At 38.2% G+C, this 21,454-nt stretch overlaps 1 protein-coding gene across 2 annotated transcripts in view; it reads right to left on the bottom strand.

Moving 5' to 3' along the window:
- The window catches only part of KIAA0232 (KIAA0232 ortholog), a 71,422-nt gene that overhangs the window by 27,523 nt on the left and 22,445 nt on the right, over positions 1-21,454 (bottom strand). For both annotated transcript variants that reach the window (XM_075420467.1, XM_075420465.1), the window contains exon 3: positions 10,165-10,302. In XM_075420467.1, the coding sequence (XP_075276582.1) occupies positions 10,165-10,212 (48 nt within the window). In that variant the 5' untranslated portion in view covers positions 10,213-10,302. The remainder of the gene's footprint in view (positions 1-10,164; positions 10,303-21,454) is intronic.

Consider the following 21,454-nt stretch of genomic DNA (forward strand, 5'->3'; position numbering starts at 1 on the left):
CACTTTTAAAGCAAATCATCACTTTCTCAGATGCACAGAACTGTTGAGGTTGGGAAGGACCTCTGGAGATGATCTGCTCCAAACCCCTGCCAAAGCAGGATCAGGCAGAGCAGAATACAGATGCCCCTTCCACAGAAACAAGTTCAAACATTAATCTAGAAACTAAAGCAAATCAACATATTCATAGTTTCAAATCATTCTTTTAACAGGTCACAGGACTCTCCAGAGAGAGATGGTGCTCTGACTGTAGTGTAACAGGGCTGTTTTCTTGGCGTGCAGCCTGTCACCAAGCGAAGGATTAGGGGGTTGTCCTATATGAATCAGCTGTTAAGCCATGTGAACTGAGTAAGGCACAAAATGTGATTCATTGCAACCACACATCTATTTCTATATTTTATAGGATGATGAGGGCTAGGTAAAAGTCTAGGTTTTCATTTTCCAACATTCTGATACAGTATAATTCATGTGATTACAAGTACTCTCGAAAGAGGTTCTCAAGAGATAGAAAGACTAAAAAAAAAAGAAAAAAATCACTAACCCCAAGACCACACTACGTAAATAAATTAATAAACAAATCAGTCCACCAAAGCACCAGCCTCTCTGGGGTGTTCAACCCAGGTAGAGTTCAAAGGAATAAAACAAGATTCCAGTTTGCATTATGAGATTTTCCTCCCGCATAAGGTGGATGACATTAAGAAATATTTAAGAGTATGTATCCGTACAACACCTTCCTGACCCTTCAGTAGTAAGAACACAACTAAATCTGTATCTTTTCACTTGAATACATAATGATTTACAACAAAGACACTGGACCGGTCAGAAAAACAAATTCTATTTATTAACTTCTCTTTTGGGGCTCATGAATACTTGATCCATGTCATCTTGAATAGATGTGTGACCTTAGAATACTGATTTCCAAGCACACAAACTGACAGTATCACAAAAATCCAAGTGTTCTCAAGCAATATGAGATCAATAGCTCTCAAACAAGGAGATAAAAATACTTTCTTGCAACTCTTAGTCCTGTCTTCTGTACTAAAACAGCATTAGGAAAGGTAAATCACGTATCTAGGATCACGCTTAGATTTCAGAGCTGTAATTCACCACTTCACACTGCACATTCCAAAAGAGATAACAGCACATGTTATTTACTAATTCCAGACAGAAGAGTCAATTACCAGCTCAAATTAACTTAAAATGAACATGCCATCCCTAAATGTAGGTTACTAGAGCAGCTAATCTGACTTCTGTTATTTAAAACTAAATTCTTGTAGCTCTCTCCTGTATCAGCCTATATCAAGATAAAAGTTATCCCTGCAAGAAAGGATAATTCCCCTCTGGAAACTATTCTTGTTTATTATTCATCATTTATAAAAAACATGCTGACTTCAAAGTCAGAAAATACTTACTATCCTTGTAAGCAATGCTGCTGTGAGATTTCACTTAATCGCAGTACTTCACCTTGCAGATGCTGAAATGTTCTTATCTATTTTATCAATGAAACAGGAGAAATTTTTTAAAGTATGCTCCCACCAATTCCGCAAAAGTTATTTTCTGCATCAAGTGAAACGCAGAAAGGACACTTCAAATTTCCTCAGTACGTACTCTGCCGTATTCATTGACGTCTAGTTGTGTGTATGATTAGGAACTCATAACGGACCCCAATTCAAACTTCTGGTGAAAATGATTGTTCTACATTAATCAAAATTATAATCTAATAACATTGTTCTGTGATGAAACACAAGGCATTATTCAGGAGAGCTCTGTAACCAACTTGTCTTGTATTTTCATGGCCATGGTTGTGTATCTGAAAGATTGTGCCGCCTTCTCCCTCCAAGTCGTGCACACACAAACTTTACTCGTGTCCCAGGCTTATCAGAGGAGCTGCTGGTGGAGAATTGCCTTGCCCCGGTTTGCTCCCATTATCATTAGGAATACACACAAGGTGCAATAACTTTCAGTCACACCGAACACCTACTTTCAGCCTCCAAGGCAAAATTATGTATACTATGGAAGATACTTAAACACAAGAAAAACAAGACAAGCACTTTTGCTTGCTTGATGTAAACTGAGAACCAAATGCCAAAAAACTGTTATGAAGCAACTTTTGTGCAGACTAAGCTCCCACAAAGAACTTCTCCAGTTTGATATATACTTTTGCTATATCAAGAAAACTCGTACAAAATTGGAATAATGAAAACTTTTGCCAGCTTCCATTAAAGTTACTATTATACTAAGGGTGGCAGCCTCAGTAACCTCACAAATCAGATATGTGGTACTACAAATAGCTATTTAAATGCCAAAGTCATAAGGAAAAAGGAATCGATTTATTGTAATTACTTTATTCTGTAATGGTTACCTTGGCAAGACACATTCACTTTAATTTTCTATATCGCATCTGAAGTTATAAAACAGAGGCTAATGTAGTTTGCCAAATTCAATACCACATAGCTTATTTAGTATATGAATGGAGAAAGAAGGAAAACTTTCCAAACCAATAGATTTGATAATACAGAGCCAATACAAATTCTCCTAACCCAATACAGATTAAATGATCAGAGAAAACCAATGACTGGTTGGAAATAATAAAACCCCTATGGTGCCTTCTCACAGAAGAAGCTGAGTGACATCAGTCCTAGTTTGATTTTATTTTTCAAAACATACACCTCATCTACAATTCTTCTTAGCTCCTAAAAAATTTTTAAATTATTTCCGAAATCATGCTGTGTGCTCTAGGTGCAGCTAAGTACATCCTTTTCCAGAAGGCCAACTGGATGCTACCCAGAACAAAGGTAATATTCACTGGTTTTGTGACATGTTTTGGCATTTCCTGGAAAACAAATCTGAACAACCATCCTCAGACACACAGAAAAGCTTACTACTGAGCTAGTCAGGATGTATGCTTCAGGAAGCACTGTGGTTATTTTGCAGCCTTAACTTCATTTTTTTGCTTTAATAAACTTGGACCTTTCAAGAACAACTTACGCATTTCATCTTTCCAATTTGTTAAGATGGCTTTTATACAACTTGCTTCACTCCTGTGCTGTCCTTTATCTTTACCTTAACAGTGTTCGTTGCAGCACTTCATCACTCTCCCTACGGGACTTCTGGACTAACATTTTTTACTTATTTTTAAAAAGAAGTTAAAAGAATATTGGGCGCTTTCTTTACACATCTCTTTTTCATGTCACTTTTCGTTACATGAAGATGCAGAAGTTAAATCGCTTAAACCACGTCATATTTATTAGCTGATTCCCTGGTAGTCCAGCGTAGAGGTCAGAGTGTATTACCTAATTAATAGTGGCTTACATCAGAAAAGAAGAGAACAGCAAAAATTAACCAGTGATTAAAATTAATTTTAAATAATCTAGTTAATCTGTCATCCTACATAAGAAGAAAAGAAACCTAGTCCCTGTGCCACAGGCTCTACAAATCCTTTTGCCTCAATTCTTGCACATCATTACTGCAGAGAGCAAGACAGATAATGCAATAGTGCCTTGGTCTAACTGGCATGCAGGTGCCATCATCTCTGGAGACTACAATAGTTGGCCAGAGTAACCCATCAACAAAAACATGCTCAGACACGGAAACATAACCAATTGATTCAGGACAAGGGGCAACGGGCACAAACTGAAGCATAGGAAGTTCCAGCTGAACTCGATGAAGAACTTCCTTTACTCCGAGAGTGACGGAGCACTGGCTGCCCAGGGAGGTTGTGGAGTCTCCTTCTCTGGAGATATTCAAAACCCGCCTGGACAAGGTCCTGTGCAGCCTGCTGTAGGTGACCCTGCTTCGGCAGGGGGGTTGGACTAGATTATCCCCAGAGGTCCCTTCCAGATCCCCACCATTCTGTGATTCTGTGATTAATTAGCCTGATTAGGAGCTTATTTCTTCAAATAACGTTTATGTGCAGAACGGTAGTACCTGCATGGTAAGTTTACAGTTCTGCACTTTGAGTAAGAAAGATGACAAATGCTAAGAAATTTTCAACAGAATCTTATTTTAGACACATCTCAAGTTTGTGCTGAAAGCAAGGTACACTTGAGCATAAGATTACCATTTCAAATTTTTAACAACACTGTTGACTAGAGCCACGTGTGTTCCTCTTTGTGTTCCCATATGGTAACACAGGTATCAGAAGGGTTGTATTCCCCCCCCTCACAATTCAAAGTAAGCAAAGTCAATGCTCCAAGTAATAGCATGCCCGCACCTGACTACACTTCAAAGAAATTCCTGTTATGAAGTTTCACTACTTATGTTCCAGTGTTACCCTCAAGCAGTATCTTCTTAGAACAGTGGGATGGAAGGCACCGGATGCTTTTGTCAAACATATTAGAGCAGTGCTCTTTCAAAATTCATTACGGAATCTATCAACCAAGACTAATTCTTACTCTACCATGTGGTACACTGTTTCACCTGGCAGTTAGCAGATTCTGAGAGCCTGGTTGGTTCAGAAATGGACCCCATGAGGACACACCTGGAGAGATCAGCAGCATTAGACACTAACTAGCACAAGGTCTCAGCATGTGCTGTGGAACAGCTCATGTGAAATGGCCACCTATGGGCAGAGAAGGAAAGACTCTGGGAGATCTGGCTTCGTCAGTGCAGAAAGTAAGATACACCCGAAGTAGTCTCCCTTATTCATTTTTAAATGTCCTTGTACAGTTCAGCAAAGATACAGCAACTGCTTTAACTGAAGCTCCAGCTCCATCTTGGGGTGGAATTTCACACGCAATACTACAAGGGTGCAGTGAATGAACGGCGTTATATCGCAACAGCCATAATGCAGCTGAGAACCTGCCTACTCTGTTGAGCAATGCAACTTTTAGCAGAACACTAGTCAGCTGAAAGGTAATTAAGCTTGGATTTATGACCAACAGACAGGCAACGTGAGTAATTTCAATATTATTACCAGGACATACACCTACTGAAAAAAGTCTGACATGTATCAGTCTCAACAAGTAACCTCTAATTCAGTCTTGCTCAGACACTATCCACTTTGCAAAAATACAACACAGGTGAATTTCTTAACTCTTTTGCTAAACTTTTGAGTCTCAAAAATATTGCTTTCTGTCTTGTTACTGACAAGTTTCATTATTCAAATCCAAAACAATTTCAGAATTAGGTTTAAAAATTAGGAAAAAAAAAAAAGGCAACTCAGAAATGACACATGAACAAACTGACCTCAGTTTTAGATGTAGCAGACAGGAATTAAAAACTCAGCAACAAAAAAAACCCCTAACCAGAAAAAGTAATTTAATGCTGACAGAAACTGCTTTTTTTTTTACTTAAAATTTGAGGCAGTAATTTCAGGCAAAATTTCTTATTCTCCCAATCCTAAAGTTTTGATTTTTTTTTTACCCAACATTTCATTAGAATGGATACCCCTACTTTGCCAGTTAATTGCAAAACAAGATTTTAAAATTTCTTCTACAGTTCAGCAGGGTAAGAATTAAGATAAAATCTCTACTCAAGGTCAGCATTAATAAGCTTTTTAAAATTCAAACAATTCCTTGGCATGCCTTTAAACTGCTGCTTATACTCTATTCCAGTGTTTTGGAGAACACAAAACTTTAGAACTGTAGTAAGATCGCTACATTCAAGTACTTGTCTTAAAAGTTCCTGTCACCATCATTCTGTCTGTATTTTCTGCCTAGTTGCAACGTACTTACATTGTCTCTTCTTCTGACTGCATCAAGCGCACCTGCAGCCAAAGATTCATACGAGTACAGACAACTTGAGACACCAAAATGCTTGTCACACAAAAAACACTGTCCTCAGAACACTCATACATTAACAATTTGCATTCTTACATATACCAGATAGCATCTGACAAAATCAGGCCTCCTCTCACACAAGCACTTCATCCCCAACATGCTCTGCCACTGCAAGACAGTGATGCAGGGCAGTCAGAAGACTGCAGCTTCTCTGACTTGTCATACCGCGTAACTTAGAAAATGGTTCAGAAATAAACATCAAGCTGTAGGCTTTTTGAAGTCAAATTTTTTTTTCTGCACCATAAAATTATAACTAGAATCTTGGGTTTCTGTCTCAGACTAGTGTTTACAGCATTGCACTTTTTATTAAAAGACAAAAAAATGAATTCAAACAAAACGAAGCTACCAAATACAGTACTCTCTAAGAATGAATACTATGTAAATGAAAATCCACAAGAGACAAGATTTCAAAACACTTATTTCTATCATTAAGTGAAAGAGTGACAAAACAGTGTTTACTGCTATCAAGTGAATTTTAATCTAATCTATTTCATGACTTCCTCTCCCCATCAAGCATCTTCTTGAAGTGTTCACTCCATTTTAGGGCTTTTGATTACTGGCAAGAGGGAAGAGGCAGACTGACTGCAATTTCTGAACACACTACTGGTTTAAGTAATTAAATATAAACATCAGAATTATGGTACCTGGATGTCTGTTACTTCTTGTGAGAATTAGAAAGGTTATTATCAACCCTCAATGTATTTTCATCCTCTGCACATTTTTCCCCCTAAAATAGATCAGGCGGCAGAATCCTAAAGTCTTCATTTAATTTTCTGCCTGTTTTGGGGTTTTGTTTGTGTACACACACACACACACACACGTGTGTATATATACTATCTCTACAGACACACACAGGGTAAACATTCTAATCAGTTCATTTAAATACAATTTTAGTTAAATATACTGAAGTTTAAATACACTAAGACTTCTTTCGATTACTCCCAGTGATGGAGCTACCTCAATTTTGCTTGCTTTGCAGTGCTAAGGTTGAAAGAAGAGGTCAGGCTGGAAGAGCAAGCGTTCCATATCCACGTGAGGATACTGGTATTTCCGTATCCACCTACTTTAAAAAAAGGATCACAGAAGAGCAGCAAAACTGTAAGCAAGCTCCAGAACTACCCATGTGGACTACTGCGAGACCTCTTGCAAGAAGAAAAACCTATGAGGAAAAAAGCTGCTAGCTGACATATTTACGAAGATCCTAAAGAACATATCCAACTTCTACATATTTGACAAAAAAAGAAAAAAATAAAATCTTTACAGGTAAACATTTTCAGATGATTCAGAAAATAATTTTAAAAAATTTAAGTGTCATTGGAAAAAAATATTGTCTTGGTTTCGGCTGCCGCCGGCAACAAAAGCGCCACGCGGCCGCCCCTCCCCCCGCCGGCGTGCGGAGGAGAATGAAAAGAAAGAGGCAGAAACTGGTGGGTCGGGATAAGGGCAGTTTAACAGAACAGCAAACAGAGGGAACAGGAACAACAACGGTACAAATAAGGAGAAAAACACAACAACGAACCGCACGACCCAGGCAGCCGCTCTCCCGAACAGGACCGGCGCCGAGCCCCCCCAAGCTGAGAGTGAGTGCCCGCCGCTCCGCCCCCCACCACCACCGGAACCCAGCGTGACATCACAGGGTATGGAATACCGGGCTCTGTTTGGTCAGGTGGGGTCAGCCCCCACCCCCCGGCCTTCCTGGAGTCCGGTGAAAATTAACCCTGTCCTGGCCAAATCCAGGACAAATATTTATTTGTATCTCAACAGTTTTTATAAACACTCATCACACACACCACTAATCATCAATTTTGGCTACAGCTAACAGAGTATTTTTACCTTTTTGTACAGATGAAATCATGAACATCGCATGGGGCAGCTTGAATGCCTCAGCAGGAATAGTATTGTCACATTATGTTTCACAGTCCAAAACCTACTGATTATTCCTATCAGATCAGCACACTGTCCTGGTTTCAGCTGGGGTAATTTCCTTTCTGGTATCTGGTGTAGCATTGTGTTTTGGACTGGGGATGAAAACACTGTTGGTAACATACTGATGTTTCTAGTTGTTGTGAGGCAGTCAAGGACTTTACAGATTCTGATGCTGGGAGGGGAAGCTGCGAGCGGACACAGCCAGGACAGCCGACCCCAACTGACCAAAGGGATACTCCATATCATACGATGTCATGCTCAGCACATAAAGCCAGTGGAAGCAAGAGGAAGGGGGGGGACTCTTGGAGTGATGGCATTTGTCTTCCCAAGTAACTGTTACGCATGATGGAGCCCTGCTTTCCTGGAGATGGCTGAACACCTGCCTGCCAAAGGGAAGTAGTGAACAAATTCCTGGTTTTGCTTTGCTCATGTGGCAAGGCTTTTGAAGTACTTATTAAACTGTCCTTATCTCAACCCACGAATTTTCTCACTTTACTCTTCTGATTCTCTCCCCCATTCCAACAGCAAATGTAAGCGGAGTGAGCGAGCGGCTGTCTGGTGCTTAGCTGCCAGCTGGGGTTAAACCACAACACACGCAAATATAAGTACAGAAACCAGCCAACATAGGAAATGTGTTTGAAAAGCAGAAGGAAAAGACACCCTACAAGTTACTTTAAAATATCATTAGCATCAAAGCAGGATCACCCTTCCCCTCAGTTCAGGGGGGGGGAACACAAGACCTGTGTTTCTCTCTTATGCAATAGAAGTGTTACAGAATAGCTTTAAGTAACAACTTTTTTAAAAAAAAATAGTTCCACCTTGTGTTTGAAAATACATTTTAAAAAATTTAGTTTACAATTTTGTTAAAGACAACAAATGTGCCAGCTGAATTGTCTAGGCATGCAAGAGAAGTCAAAATAGCCATGAAACACCACAAGTTTACAGGTTGTAGATTACAGGTTTATGTTGAACATTCTTTTTGTTCTTTCAAAACTCTAGTTGAAGGCTTTCTTCCCTTCTTTTTCTGTTTTAGATTATGCAAACTTTCCAGTGTGGGCAGACTAGGAATTATTAATAAATTTACCTCCTTCCTTTTTCTTTTCAGTTGGATTTCTCTATATAATATAAATTTACTTCTACGTGATGCTCCTTGATTTTCAGCTATGTGAAGATGCATCCAGAGAGTAATTTCTAAAGCTAAAATCGATCACCTGTATTCCTGTGGTCTGCGTATAAGACTACTACTTTTTGTTGTTCATAAAATGAGTATATAAAGATAGTAATATCCTCAAGAAAGACTTCTGGCAATTATTTCTTCACATTTAAATTAACTTTTATGGTAGTCAGAATGCTGACCTCAATATACTGTAACTATGAGAGCAGAGCAAATTACCAACAAAATTATATTTTGCATTGCTTTGTTAGGATACTAAGTAATGGGAAAATGGGCATTCAGAAAACTCCCAATTAATCAATTAGCACTTTAGTAACTGAACAAATAAATGCTCAAGCAGCTTCACAAACAATAAGCCAGCATGTGATGGCAATGCTGCTGAAGGTGGTGGTGGGAATAACCACACAATTCAGCCCCACTTCCTTCATTATTCTTGGCCACATACGTTCCCCAGTCTTGCTGGCACAAGTGTCTGTGCTACAAATCTTACCAGGAAACCTCTCCAGGTTCACATTTCCTCCACCTCAACCAGGTTAATCTCAGGAAACCGATTCACTTTCCCAGTCCAGTTCTCCACACAACCACACAAATACTTGCGAAAGCAACAACTGTGACTAGGAAGCTGTATGCAGCAATAACGCAACCAGGCTGCATAGGCAGGGTAGAGTTTCTTACAGTAGTGACAGATCAGAGTATTCATAGTTCTGTAAACTAAAAGATAGACTATCTGCTGCCTCTGGTATCTTCCTTCAACCTGCTGCCTTCACCTCTGCTCACCTTCTCCAGTCAGTGTACTTCAACTCCACTTCCACCCAATGATGTAATCTGGAAAGTGAACATTTGCTACTACACATTGCATTTTATTTAGCAATTCTGGATTACACATACAGCATGCACAACACAAAATGGCTTTCTGCCTAAACATTCCATTCCTTGCTGCTCACACACAACACAAAGTAAATGTTGAATTTTAAGAAATATCTTTATGCAAAGCTTTGTGGTAATTTCAACACAAACTGGTGCATTGCAACTGTCCCTGACAAGAACAGGTGAGGACTTGCAGAAAGGAAAGCACGACACTATATAAGTACAGAATCTTTTGTGAAATCCTGCTGTCATACACAGATTTCATAATTTCCTAAAGAAAAATAAAGAACTGTCAGAGAACTCATGGGCAACTTGCATTTTAAGAAGCCACAAATTAAAAGATAAGCATCACAAGCTAAATATATCTAACACAAAGAAGGGCATAAAGTCTTAAGAATCTATTAAATAGTCCAAACTTACTTCATCAGAAGCAGAGCGAAGACACTGGACAGCAGCCTGTTTTTTCATTTCCTCTAGTGTTAGATCTGAGCACTTTTTCTTACTCTTTCCCCATTTCTTGTAAGCTCCCTTTTCCCAGCCCAGGAAGATGTCATTCTCCTAAAATCAAAATAAAGAAATTACACTATTTAGAATACATTAATAGCTCAGTACTATAGCAGAACAGGACTACAAATAACATACTGTTCAGAATAACAACCACCTCAACCTATCTACTAAAAACTACTTTTTGACTAATTCAAGATTAGTTTATTAACAGAAAACTTGCACTTAATATTCAGAAAAGCACATATATTCTTCACAGGACATGGAGGCTACTCACACTTCACTGCAATATTTTCCAATTGCAAAGCATATCCATAAAGATCATTTTATGGCCAATTTATGGTTGAATGTATTACTGTAACTTACACAAAATGTGTTAGAGTGTCACTGATCTCTGAAATAATAAGGATGTTCAGAGTTAGGATCAAACTTAAGAGAAAGCTAAACAAGCCAAAAGCAGAAAATGCAATGTTAGATCCCAAAGTCTTCAACTCAGCCTCACAATGAACATTATGACTAGAGGTAGCAGTGCTTATCTTAAAATGAACCTGAACTAATTTCAGAAGAAAATTAGACACTGGGGGTGTGTGTTGGGTTCCCATACATATAAGAATATTTAATTAAGAACAATGACACCAAAGAATGCTATTATATTATACGTAATCATCTGAACATACATAGCATCCATTTTATACCACTTTTCAGAACATACAAAATTTATTATCAGACTTGCTTATTCTTTGCTGTCCATTCATATATATACCCATGATTTCCCATGTTCATCTCATCAAAGAAATATTTTGGCTACCAGGAAAATAATCTTTAATGTCTTTTAATACATGCTGGTCTCAACCCTCCTCTTCAGAGAGATCCAAAAACACCTGATGCTTTTCAGTGTACCCGTCTCAACCTTTTCAACTTGTCTGTTACTGCTCCTAATGAAACCCAGGCTGAGGCCTACCCTCATTTAAAACAACTCCCCTTTCTCCATGGCTTCAAAATGAAGGAAAGACAAGCTGTCAGTGAAACTAGTTGTCTCTGTGCAATCAAAGAATAAGACGGCGAAAAAAGAGGGTGGAGAAGGGCCAGTCACCTTCAAAAGCAGCCACTGAAACGGCTGCCGTTCGTGACTTTACATGACCAAGTCCTTCAAGAGTAGAACTTATTTCTTAAAGTCTTATTTGATCACCAAAACTGGAGAAATGGATTTTGTTCTGAAAGACCAAAAAGCTAACAGACACTCTGTTCTTCTTATACTGTGCAAGACGCCAGTGGTTCGTTTAAAACAAGAAATTTGAACAGGCTACAGTTCTGTTCTTAGAAGGACTAACAGAAAGAAATAATAGGAAAAAAAGGTAAGAAAAGAAGAAATCTCAGAAAATAGGTTCAACAGAGTGTGAACATGTACACTCCATTTTTTTAAATGAATTCATAATTCTTTTCCAAAATTGTAGTTTATATATTTCTTTACACACAATGAGGCTGTAGAGCACTCTAACTCTTCCCAATAATCACGTGAAAGTATACAAACTGATGAGACCCACCCACCCTCACACCAGCTTCCAATGGCTGTCCTGCTCATCCACATGGGCAAAGTTATGAATGAAAAATACATACCTACTTGCAACACATTACCCAAAATGAAAATCCAGGCACAGCAGCAAATGTGCACTGGGTTAACTTCATTTATTCTGCTCTTAGGTGAAAAGTTGATTAACGCAACATCTACACTAGGAAAACATTACCAAAATGCTACGTATTCAAGTACTTTGTTGTATCTGCACCAGCAAAGTTTTGCTTTGTACTGGCACATTGAAGCTAACCTCTGCCAGAGCAGCTTTACTCACCATGTATGCTAGCACTCTGTCAGCAGAGCTGTAAGAACCTTCTTGCTCATGGAAATGTATAAAGCATTTCATTCAATCCTCCACACATTTAATCTGAAAGATCTGACACTTGTCTACAAACTTTGCCACTTCAATTTTTAAAAATTTAATCCTTGCAGTAAATACCCAAATTTTTAAATGGGGGAAGGGAGGCTGAGCGGCGTTCTCGTCAGGCACCCGCCTCGGAGCGGTGTTTAGCAGGGTCCCATCCCTCCCTCCGGAGTCAGCACACCGGTCCGGCACTGCGGGCACCGCGCGGCTCCTCTCGCAGGATCCAGCGACAGAGGCCAGAGCTCTGGTAGGATCCTCTCCTCCTCTCTACCGCTTTAGACAATCCACTGAAAACTCCTTTCTGAACATAGGATTTTCAGTCACACCTGGCTGCCAGTGCTTCACGCTGCCATTTTAAGTTTTATAGGAAAAAAACCCAAACTGTTGAAAAGTTCACATTTTGCATTTTATTTGCTGGACAAAATCGCTAATTTTTTAGCCTCAGATTTTACAGGATTAGGAAACACCATGGATTACAGCTCTTCCACATAAAATTTTGAAGTTTAAAATCCTCATGCAAACCACAATATTTATCAGCATATTTATAGATGTATTTGACATAGCCTAAATTTGTTGAGGATCTTGCACTTCCTGCACACAAATGAAACACCACACCTCTAAAACCCTACAGAACAGTGAAGGAAAAAAATCCTTATGTATAATTCTTATGTCATAATTCATCAGAACCTCTCTGAATCAATTACCAAAAAAAAAGAAGAAAAAAAAAAAAGCATTACAGTGGAACAGCTAAGAAAGAAGAAAATGTCGAATTTCCTAGAAAGAGAGTTTGCAGAACTTTGTGACAAACAAACCAAGTAGAATTCTGCTTTTATGACGAGTAAATTGATTAATGAAAGACAATCCGGTAGTTTCAAATAGTTTAAATTAATCTCTTCCTTTTTTCCCTTGTTTTTTTTTTTTCTTTGTCTCCATGACAAACAGGCAAGAAAGCCGTTCAACAAAATGTTCTGTGTGCATGAAGGCAAGCAAACTAGTTACTTCACATGGAAAGAATCACTAAGGGCTTCTGTTCTCTTCAGCTGCTAGATGCCTTCATTTACCTTTTTTTTCCTAACAGAACTAGAGATCATATGGTAATGTTTGTTTTAATGCTAGAGCTCTATCATAACTTCAAATTTCCACAGTTCTGCTCAGTGGTCACTGAAGTTTTCATAAAAGCAATGCCACCCCAAACTTAGAGATTTTAAAAGTGTGCATACACAGAGAAGAAAAATTGAAATTTGGCTCACAAAATTTTAATATTTAGAACAAACTAACACTACTTAAGTGTTCAAGGGATGACCACCCAATATTAAATAAATACCAACAGGAAGCCGAGGCCATCTGGATATTGGAAAAATTTAAGTTTGAATATCTAAACTGCTATTTCAACATCTATTCTTCAGAGTCCTACTATACCTACCTACCTACTACATAACTAGATAATTTCATATTAGAGATTTTTAATTGTAAAGACACTGAAAGTGCAAAGTTCCGTGACAAGAATAACTGAAACCATAGATATGGCTAAAGAAATGTTGGTAAAGTATCTATATTCTTTATGCTAAAGTTGCCTCAAGAAATCCAGTATTTGGAGGGATTAATTCAATCCTGAATTAAAATACAGGTACAAATTTTAGAAAGAGATTTCTAAAATGTTTCTCCTGCTCAACTACGCAGAGCAGCAATTCTACCACTTCCTTCCACCCTACCAAGAAATTGGAGAAGCAAAAGAAAAGCAAGTTTGGTAGTCACCCTCCTTACTTTCATTTGTTATAAAGATAATAGAGAAATATCTACTACCAATAAGAGAACAAACATGACACCTTGCGATTTGACTCAAAGAAAATTGTTTTGAAGCTCCTAGTCTACATAAATGGAAAATCGGTGTTAAAATACACTTCAAGAACTTTGCAGGACCCGTATTTCATAGAAGCTAGAGTTAAGTTCCCTGATGCAGAAACACTAGGTGACTCAAGGTCCCAGTTCCTATTCAGGTAAGCAAACAGGGTTAAATTTTGCCTTCTCAGCAAAACACACAGGAAAGGAAGAGATTTAACAACCTGATCAACAAACTCCCCAAATAAGGAAATGAAATCAGCAGAAAAACATGTTTAACAAAAAATTAAAAATCACCTTTTTTTTTTCTCAAGTAAGTTCAGGGAAACTGATTCCCTAAGATTCTCCCTGTATAAATGCACTACAGATTGAATCAGAGACACACTAAGATGAACAAATATAATGTATATCAAGTTTTCAGATAATGTATTGAACAGCCATAATTATCTATGTGGTCAACATTTCTATTTCAGATTACACCCAAAAGACTTCAGGCCAAGAATTTCCATTATCTTAGAGAAGAAAATACTGAATTACAAAAAATTCTGAATGAAGAATTTTGAAGAATTCCTCTTTTTTAAGCATTTTAATTTCAGCACAAACCACTTGCTATTCAAGCATATTACCAGTCTGGCATTTCTTGCTCTCGTAAAAGTTACTGCTGGCCAGCCAAAACATGCTGCTTCAACAAGCAAGTTCTAGTAACAAGTTCATACAAAAAGTAAGTACTCAATGTGGTAATATCTCAAATACAAAATAATCACACACACACAGTCTCTCCCTTCAAGACCCCAACTCAAAGAATACTATCAAAACAAGTAACCCAAACATCCAGACAAGATCACCTAATGTGAAAAAGAACTCCCAAAATTGTTAAGGTATGCAAGCAGAGTCCTGCAAGATTAACATATGTGAACAATTTTTTTCAGTTAATACATCAAGAGATTTCTCCAAGGAAGGGGAAAAAAATTATGCACAGTTGTTTTCTTTTTTTTAAAAAAAAAAAAAAAGGCAAACATTTGCCAGGCTCAGCAGAGCAACTGATAGGTATTTTTGCCACGAGCAGTTTGGAGCTGTATGCCTACTGAATGGCGGGCCAGCTCCTGCCCACTGCAGTACATAAAAATTAAGTTTTGTCTGCTTGTTCCAAACCGGGGCATTAGCCTGCAGGCTCCTCTCGCAAGCTCTAGGAGAAACCTTTCTTACCCAACTTTTTTAAAGATGCTTAAATGCCATTAAAATAGATCATCAAATTCCTGGACAGGCCAAAGGGAAAAATAGAATAAATGCTCATATGGACAAAGTAAACAGAACACATATGCCGTGGTTCCTTAGCAAGAAGCTCAAAACCAGGAAAAGACACATCACCCAAAACAACTGCTACATCGAGGTCATGGATTGTACAAGACACCACAAACCCCAAAATGTTTTGACAGAACTACAGAATTTGCAGATCTTTACTCTGTCTACAAGACAGAACAGTCTAAACTTAATCCAGCAGCGTTCTCCAAAGGCATGCACATTCTCTCTCTCCACAAACACACCCAAAATAATTCCTGAACATCAACACACAGCCCACAAAATTTCCCTGCTAAAGTCTATCACTAGTATATTTTAAGAAAGTGACTGCTATCAAGGTTTGTGGTGAATAAATGGAAAAAAAGACTATATAATCTGACATAATGAAAACCCAGGTAGTCCAGCAGTCCTGGTCTCTTCCAGCCCCAACAGTTTTTACAGCATTGATTTTTAATTAAATTGAATGCTCAAGTAGACAGGTATGAACCATTGTGCACTGCAAGAAAGCTTTTCCAAAAACTTACTCAAAGAACTCCAATAATCAACTCTTGAGATGTTTGGATAGGCAGGGAATGGAAGAAAATAATCATAAATTATATCCAAAATGGAACAGGCGCTCACTACCTCTAGCAGGATCCCATAATGAAGAATTTGGGGAAAACTGCAACAGATTACATGTGTATTTCACCTTTAAGATTATTCAAGAAGCAGACTGTATAAGTACCTTCAGTGATCTTCCCTGAAAAAATACTTCCCCTAAACTGAGATTCAGGAAAAACTCTCATGGATTGATTAGAGCCACAGGGATATATACCTTTTCATAATTGCTTCTGTGGAAATTTTAAGAGACATTGCATCTCATTATAACTAATGAGAAAGGTCTAATGGGCCAGGACCGGCTCAGACATTCCTCAGGCTGCCTCAGACTGAGAGAAAAATAATGAGTTAATACATACACAAGACAATTCAGAAGAAAACACGAGAACAGTGGCACAAGCTCAGCTTATGTTCTCCAAAAGACATGCAACAAGAGGTTCAGCAGACAAAGAGCAGGCAAGTACACTTTCAGAAAGCAGCACAAGTTTTCTCCATGTCAAAAGCCACGCTAGCACAGAATGGAGAGGACTCAAAACGACTCAAAAACATTCTCTAATGTTAGATAATTATTCCAAGTCCAGGTAATACCAGGGAAATAATTAATCTTGGACTTCTTGTAAAAAGCCAATGAACTCTCTAGCCACTACAGTCACCTCTTTCCCAGTTGCTGTAACTGGAACATTACAATCCTACGCAGCTGGGACTGTAACAGAACAGCTGATAACATATCAGACCACATCACGCACTGCTACGACCCCAAGGTCCTCAAGGCATTCAGGACTGATGATTCCACTACTTGCAAGCAGGGAAGAACCTTACCTATCAAAACCAATCAATCTGAGTGTAAAATCCTGTAAACTGAGTTTCTGTCAGTTATAAACTCTTGCTTATAATCCTACTAACTTGAAAGTGCAGTCTATGTGTTGCTCACTAATTAGAAGTTACTCTAGGCTGAAACCAAGCAGAAGAAATTTGATCACACCCACTCCCAAGAGCGAGAGAACATGCAAATGCTGCATCTGTTGAAATCCTATGTGTTGAGCAGGCTGCCTTTAGAGTTCTCCCATTAAAGTAAAAGCAGAAAAGAATAACATCTAGCAAGGCTATAGCTACAGCTATAAAGCCAAGAGAAACCAAGAGCCACTACAGATTCCAGATATCTGAAAGGGATGTCTTATGACTGGAGAAGTTATTTCACAGCATTTAAGGTTGCTCTCTTGGACTTAGGAATAAAGTTGTGTGGCAAGCATCACAGACCACTGTAATCATCTGATTTCACAGAATATAGGCAGTGCACACTTATGCTTGGAGACACGTGGCGAATGTAGCATCATGCAACGTCCTGCTGTACAAAGCACACTAAGGAGGTTATCTCAGCTAGCTCCAGAACCCGAAACAGTAAAATATTATCAGCACAGAGATGGCTGCAAATAAATCCTGACTCTTAGGAGAACAAACCAGCTTGGCACTCAAGCTTTTATCTCTGATTTGCATTATGTAAGCCTTTGTGAGAATACATTAATAGTCATAAGTAAACAATTAAAAAGTGATTCTGTTACTCTTCTTGCATGACTGAGATACACCATAACTAAGCATTAGATGCTATTTAGAAACTCACTAAAAGGTAATACAGTACTGTTTTAAAAGATACCTCTGATTACTCAAGAGCAGAAGCTAGAGATAACATTTTAACTGTATTACATAGATGTGCCTACTTCAATAGGATAGTACATAAGATAGGCACCACGGAGCCCATGTAAGTTTGATGTCCCGAAATGGACACTTCACATATTGGAACAGACATGTCTGCAAAGGAATCAGCATTTCAACATGCTCACTCACACCGGTACAAAGGCAGAAGACAGCCTGAAAGAAAAATTTCTCAGATAACCATAGTCTCTGAGAACAAATGTTTTTCTTCTGTACTGGCATATCAGCTGAAGCTGACTACCTTGAAATCTGTACAGTCTGCACAAATATGATGACTCTGAGAGCCTGCTGCTGAGCTCCAATCCCTGCCACCACAATTCCTATCCCTAAAATGGAATAAAGAATACAAATGCATTGTCTATGATGTTTCGTATCTCCCCCACATCTGACAGTCAGCAAGACAGAAATACAGAACAGAGCAGTTGTCTCATAATTAACAAATCAAACGCCAACTAAAAATGAATAAATTTTAAAAACAGAAATGAAAGAGAAAAAAATAAAAGAGTAAGTCCCACAGAGACACCGCACCAATATGAACTTCAGTTGCATTGGTCAGAACTGTTGCATGAGCTTTGGCTGGAAGCTCTCGTACTGACAGCACTTGCCAAGGAACCCAACTGAAACGGCTTTGGCACCTGCAAAACAACTGCAGGTGCAGCTGCTCTTCACAAATCCAACTACAGGAGCTTTCCAGGACAAAGCCCATTGCACTGGGGGAAATCACAAGTCTGCCCTAAGACCGAAACCAAGAGGCCCTACCCTGCGGCACAGGCAGCAGCTCACAGAGGGTGTCTGGGAGTCTGCTGAGGCACTGCCTTTACAGTAAAGTCATCTTCCACTGCTTCACCGAAGAGGAATCCACATTCCCCCCAGTTTTTATCACCAACTTAATGTTGTATTAAAAAGATTTATTTCCCAAAGGTTAACTATGATAGTGTGAGCAAGTTATATAGTCCTCAGCTAGCCACTCCTGAAAGGGGGGGGGGGGGGGGGGGGGGGGGGGAGGCAAGCACAGCTAAGCTTTCCTCTATAAACTTTTTAAGTTTCCTGAGCTTTTACAAAAGCTAAACTATTTTCTATTAATAAATAAGCTTCATGTGCATATTAACTTGAGAATATAGTACTGTCTCCTAAATATGATAAATCCGCTCTCTCTTCAGTTTACATGTTTATGTATGAGATAAAGAGGGATTTTATTGCCAATCCTGCAAACGTATATATTTAAATACTCCAAGGACTTCAAATTAATCATGTAAAAAAGTACAGACAGAAGTCTTGGTCTTGCAGTTCCCTTTCCTACCTAACTATCCTTTTCTTCGTACACAAATTTCCACATCTTGAGTTTTACATACTTAGTTTGGGTAATGATTAAAAAAACTAAGGTCAGAAATGTTTAAAAATTGTTCTTACAGGAATGTTGCACAGCCTAGTAAGAAGTACACAAATACAAACTAAACTAAAAATGTTTCACATTCAAGAAATTTACTTCTACATGTTGCTGGTGAACTCTGAAATTTAGTGACACTTGTGTGCAGCAGTCACACAGCATTACCCTACTGTAACTGAACTGTACTCTGCATACTCTAATGCATTTAAAAAAACTGTGTTTGAATGACCCACAGTTATTTCTTAGGGATGATAAAAGAGCAGTTGCAATTATACTACAACCTGCACAGTCATCTTTTGTTAAACAGGCATACTAGCCAAATTAACATTTAATACAGGTTTAGCGTAGTACAGAGGACCAAATCCTAATTTCTTCTCCTATCTTTAGGTTATGGATGAGATTTTCACTTCAAAACACAACACAACAAAACACACTCTCTTCCTTCTAAAATATACATATGAAAAAAAAAATACCTAGACATCAGGTCCCTCTACTGGGTTAATATGGGATGGCAGGGAAAACAAACGCCCTACATTCGACTGGATCTCGGAAGCTAGCAGGTGCATCTCCAGCGCTGTCACCAAAAGGTGACCCATGTCATCAGCACATGCTACCCAAACGCAGAAGAGTTGGCAATGATACCCCCATCCCAGTTCAGAGTGACAGGTCAAAAGCATTTACAGAGATAAAACCACAGAGTAAAGACCTACAATTTACGGGCTGAGGTCTCTTTTCCACTGTTCTGTTCTTCCCTTAATACAAAAAAGAATACATTTTGGACTTCAAATATGTAAGTGCTAATGATGAAAAAGCAAGAATAAAAAATATGATTAGAGAGTCAGCAGAAGTGTAGCTATCGTTCTGAAGACTTTTTCTATCCCTCCATGTAAAAGATTACCTGAATGGAACTATTCAAATCAGTTCACAAATAATCAGAATGAAACACTCCTTCCTATAAATTGAAAAATCAAAAGGAAAAATCTCATGCTGGTCACAGAAAAATACAGTTTGCGGTAAAACAGCTACTCAATTCTAAGAGTTAGGAAGATACTCTCTTTTAAAAAAACTTTTTTAGGACTTTTACTTTTGAGGGTCAGGAAAAAAAGTCAACTTCCAAAAAGGAGTTGAAAGAAATAGATGAAAAGCAACAGAAGACACTTGATATGGAAAGTATGCATAACAAAAGCATTGAGACCTTCATGCTGCATGACCAAAGGCTTACAAACAAAGCCTTTATCTCGCAGAGTGTCTAACTGTTGGGTTTGTTTTTTGTTTGGGTTTGTTTTTTCTTAAATATAGGCTCCATCCCTTAAAAAGGAAGAACAGTCTGCAGGCAAAAAAACATGAACTTGTTATATTCAGAAACAGTTATGCTTACAAATAGTATATAAGAGATACAACAAATAACATTAATTTTAATACTGTATAAAAAAAGATCAATGTAATAACATTTCACACAAAATATATTTTCAGGCAATGCTTTCTGCTTCACACAGATTATAGTATCTTGATGCAATATTTATTGTATCATAAACTGGTTTGAGAACACGTATATCTACAAATAAATTTTTAATTAGTACTTAAATAACAATCAGAAATCTTAAAAGCATCTAGTTGGTTTAACACCAGGAAAGTAAAAGCAAAGCATTCTGATCAAAAAATCAATGTGGTCTGAAGTCAAAAGGTTGTCTCACAATGTTCACATCTTCCCCAACAGCAACTCTGTGGGACCCCAAAGTCAAAAGCTTTGCCAGTAATTTCATGGGGTTTTCTCAATTTATTCTTTCTTCCAAAATAACAAAAAGCAGTAATAAAATGCAAACAATGAAAGCATATATACTTAACAGAAACATTCTGCACTTCATTTACCATCACCGTCTTTAAATCCATACCAATTTTACGAGATTTTCCTTAACCAACTGAAAGCATCTAAAAGGTCATCTACCTCAGAACGAAATACCAGCGGTTTCCAAATGTTTTGAGCAGAGACCATTGATAAGCTTCAAATCTTAAAACAAAGCAAAGAAACAAATCCCCCCCAACACAACTAAATAATGAATATAATGTTATATAACATGGTTCAACATATTCCTTTAGGTGTCCAGATGGTCAAAATTACTAATGTATGTGTAAATCAATTTGAGAATCATGCTCTCTAGAAAGTTTGTAAGCAAGAAACATCTTTGTTTCTAGAAAATAGAAAAAGGCAAATCTACTACTGAAGCCCTTACTTGTCTTCTGATACGATAGACCTAAACTAACTAGCCACAAAAAAAACCCCAAAACTATTTCTATGAACATCCTGCTATGTCACAGCAACCAAGGAAAATGTGCAAATCCAATTCATATTGTGTTTGTATTCTCTCCTCTACCAGTCAATGGTGGGGAAAAATCCCAAAAAGCCTCCTCTCCTCAGCCCTCCTAAACCCTCCCACCA

This window comes from Opisthocomus hoazin, chromosome 5 (assembly GCF_030867145.1).
Source record: "Opisthocomus hoazin isolate bOpiHoa1 chromosome 5, bOpiHoa1.hap1, whole genome shotgun sequence".
In the NCBI taxonomy this organism is placed as follows: domain Eukaryota; kingdom Metazoa; phylum Chordata; class Aves; order Opisthocomiformes; family Opisthocomidae; genus Opisthocomus; species Opisthocomus hoazin.